Here is a 3549-nt window from a genome sequence, read left to right as displayed (position 1 = left end):
GGATGGGAAAGGATGGGAAAGAAAGGATGGAAAAGGATGGGAAAGAAAGGATGGGAAAGGATGGGAGAGGATGGGAGAGGAAGGGTGGGAAAGGATGAGAAAGGATGGGAGAGGAAGGAAGGGAAAGGATGGGAAAGGATGGGAGAGGATAGGAGAAAATGGGAAAGGAAGCTTTTCTTTTGTGCACACCTTAGAGCAAAGGCTGAGGAAGGCACTGGATTTTTGCTCTGGAAGCCTGGCAGTGCCTCTGGAATAGCTGTCACCTCTCTAGGATGAATTCCCCCCAGTTTCCCAATTTATTGCACGGATGTGCTCAGACCTGACAATCCCATCCAAAGGAAAAAGGTCCAGGCTGGAAAAGCCCACAGGAAGGGGTGACTCTCCCCAGCTGCAGAGGAGCCTGGCTGGCTCCAGGTGTTCATCTCTCCATGCCCCTTCAGGAAAGATCCAGAGATTTTTCTCCCTGCTGTTGCAAAAACAACCAGAATTTAAAAAAAAAAAAAAAAAAGTCTTGACATTTTCCGTGTTTGTTTCTGCTCTACCAAGTCCTGCCATTTGCTCAGCTTGGTCATGGTGGGATTTTCCCTGGCTGAGCAGAAGGATTATTTAGGATAAAAGCTGGGCAGCTGCATGGATCTTGCTCCTTGTGCTGGCCCTTGGTAGCTTGGGGTGAAACCCCATCCCTGTGTAGTGCCTGGAGTGGTTTTCCCCACATCCCTGAGGACTGGTAGGAATTTTTTCCCCCAAGGAATCGCATTCTCTGGGGTCTGGGCTCTATCAGAGTGCCTCAGTTTCCCAGCTGTGGATAGGGATAAAGGTCACCTTCCTGCCCACCTGCCCCAGCTCTGAAAACTCCTGCCCAGCACATGGAACATCCAGGTCGGGATGATCCCGGTGCTCCTCACTGCCTTTCTCCCCTTTCCCTTGCAGGGTTTTCTGCTCCTAACCGGACCCTTCGCCCCCAGGGGATGCCAAACCAGTCCCAGCACCTGCTGCCCCCTCCAGCTGGAGGGCACTGGGTTTTGTATTTCACGGACACGGTGGCTCCTTTTCCACGGGGAACTGCCCATGGAAAGCGCTCTGTCTCTCGTCCTGTTGTTGTGTCCTGATGATGATGATGATAATTACTTTCATTTCCTTTTCTTCCCCCTTCTCTTGCTCTTGTCCTGTGGCCATTTCTTTTCACCTCCTTCCCCTTCCCTGGATTTCCCCACTGGAGTTCGATGGCTTTATAACCTGCAGTGGCTCTTTTCAGAATTCCACATTTCCCCTCCTTCCCGTGAGAGCGTTTTGCAGCTGCATGAAATCACCACCTTTGTGACCATTTTTGGGTGTTTCTGGGCCTGAGCAGAGGTGGCAGGGGCTGGGCAGGGGTGAGGTCTTGTTGCTTGTCCAGAGCTGGGGGGTTGTTCCTGCCAGGCTCCCTCTTTCCCCTGATTCTGGCTGAATCCTTGTGTTTTCATGGCTTTCCTTTGGGTTTGGACAAACCCAGGCACGTGCCCGAGGCTGGGGGCAGGTGATGTGCAGTTCCATCCAGTTCCCATGAATCTGATTCATCCCCAGGCAGCCTGGGCACAGCTCTGTGATTTCTGATCTGATTTTTGTGTCACGATTTCTTCCAAACGGGCCCTGCGCTTTGTCCCTCTTTTCCCGCTCTCTTCTCCCGCTCCCTGAGCCTCTCCTTTTGCTCCATCCCGACTTTTTCTGGCATGGAAGTTCTCTGAACACACAGGCTGATGAGCAGCCCAAGGAAAAGCTGCAGTGATTTCTCCAGAGGGTTTTACAGGGAATGCTGGACCTGCAGCCGCGGTGCCGGCAGGAGAGCCCAGCTGCACCCAGAGCTCTGCAGGCTCTCACCCTCTCCCAGGTGAGCCTGGAAAGCCACGAGGATGGGCCAGAAGCAGCTCCCAGCTGCCAGAAGCACCCCTTGGGAACAAAGGCAGCACTCGGAGGGGGACGGAGGCTCCGGGTCTTTGGCGAGGATGTGCCAGCAGAGGAATCATCAGCTCTTAGCTCATCTCACGAGCGCTTCTGGGACAGCAGAGCCCAGCTCTTGCCACATTTTGGGGAGCAGAAAGTGCCACCCTGGAGCCACCTGGCTGCCAAGAGAGACACGTGTGGCATTCTGGGGGGAGCCAGGCCCCTCTCGTCATCTGAGAAGAGATGTCTCAGCCAGGACATCTCGTGTGAGAAGGGAGGTGAGATCAGCCACAAAGGTGCTGGGCTCTGACACGCTCACACCTCGGCCCTGCTGCAAGAACCTGGCCCCAAAAAGCAATTTGTTAACACAGCCACAGAGAGGTTGGAGAAAACAGAAAGCCTCTGACAGAGAAAAGCTGTCTGCAAGGGAAAGCAAGCCTGACCTTGTGTGTCCTTCCTCCTGCTGCACCCTGAAGAATCACAGCATATTCGGAATTGGAATTGGACAAGGGTGGAGCCAGCCTCCTCTGGGGTGAACAGCCCATCCAGGGACTGATCCTCGGCGGTTTTAGCACCAGGCTCTGCCCAGCTGAGCCAAGCCCGGGTTTGTCCTCCCTCACTGCATCACAGGGACAGCAGGACACGGCTGCAGCTCTTGCTGGAGGCAGGGATCCAGGACTGGCATCTTCAGGTGGCAGCTGCTGATCCTCCCCTCCTGCCCTGCTCGGATCCTGGCTGGAGCCAGCCAGAACTGCTGGCGGCACAGAGATCATCCTGGCGCTCTCACGGGGCTGAGAACACCTGCCCTGAGCTAAAGGCAGCACAGAAAGAGCTGCAGGAGGTTTGCTGCTCTCCCAGCCCATGGAACAAGCCCCACTGGCTCCCCTGTCCCAGGCTCTGCTGTTACTCCCACCCTCAGCCAGGAGCTCCTGCCCTCTCCTGCCACGTCTCCATGGGCTGTGACACCTTCTGCAGCTTCCCTGCATCCCCGAAGCACCTCCAGCCCAAAATCCAGGAGCTAAAGGGCTCCAGGCACCGGGAGAATTGGAGATGCAGGTCTGCCGGTGCCGGCTGAGCATCCAACACGGGATAAAGCGAATAAATGCTGCCACAGTGTGGCCAGAGCTGAGCAGGGCTGGGGACACACGGCCAGCGGTGTGCCACTGCCCGGGGACACGGAGAGCACGCAGGGAAGGGCAAACCCAGCAAACCCACGGCCCCAGTGGGATGGGGGAGCCGGGTCCCCTGGCTTGGGGTGTGGGAATTTGGGAGCAGAGCTGGGAACACGCAGCGAGCCTGGCCTGGACCCCCATCCTGTGGCTGCAGGGACAAAGCTAAAATCAGAAGGAAAATCAGACTCATCCTCTTCTTCTGGGAAATTCTGGCTCCAGCTTTGTGCTCTGGTCCTCCTTTAGATGAAGGGGCGATGCAGCCTGACGGGAGAAGGAGGAGGAAGAGGAGGTAATGCCCAAAGAAACATCTCTTTGTCCTCTTCCCTGCTCACACCGTGGTGCTGCCAGGTTCTCCCCTCCTGTCCTGCCTGCTCTGCTGTTCCACCTCCCATCTGGAGCCCTGGTTGGGTTATCTCACCTGTTGTGCACCCCAAAGCTCGCCCCCTCTGTGTCCCCT

At 56.2% G+C, this 3549-nt stretch overlaps 1 protein-coding gene across 3 annotated transcripts in view; it reads left to right on the top strand.

Annotated features, from left to right (window-relative positions):
- NOS1 (nitric oxide synthase 1) overlaps positions 1-3543 on the top strand; it is a 66723-nt gene extending 63180 nt beyond the window's left edge. For all 3 annotated transcript variants that reach the window (XM_015643722.3, XM_015643724.2, XM_015643727.3), the window contains one exon: positions 931-3543. In XM_015643722.3, the coding sequence (XP_015499208.1) occupies positions 931-946 (16 nt within the window). In that variant the 3' untranslated portion in view covers positions 947-3543. The remainder of the gene's footprint in view (positions 1-930) is intronic.
- The last annotated feature ends 6 nt before the right edge of the window (positions 3544-3549 follow it).

This window comes from Parus major, chromosome 15 (genome assembly GCF_001522545.3).
Source record: "Parus major isolate Abel chromosome 15, Parus_major1.1, whole genome shotgun sequence".
Lineage (NCBI taxonomy): Eukaryota > Metazoa > Chordata > Aves > Passeriformes > Paridae > Parus > Parus major.
Note: the sequence above shows the minus strand (reverse complement) of the source record. Positions and strands in the feature narration are given on the sequence as shown.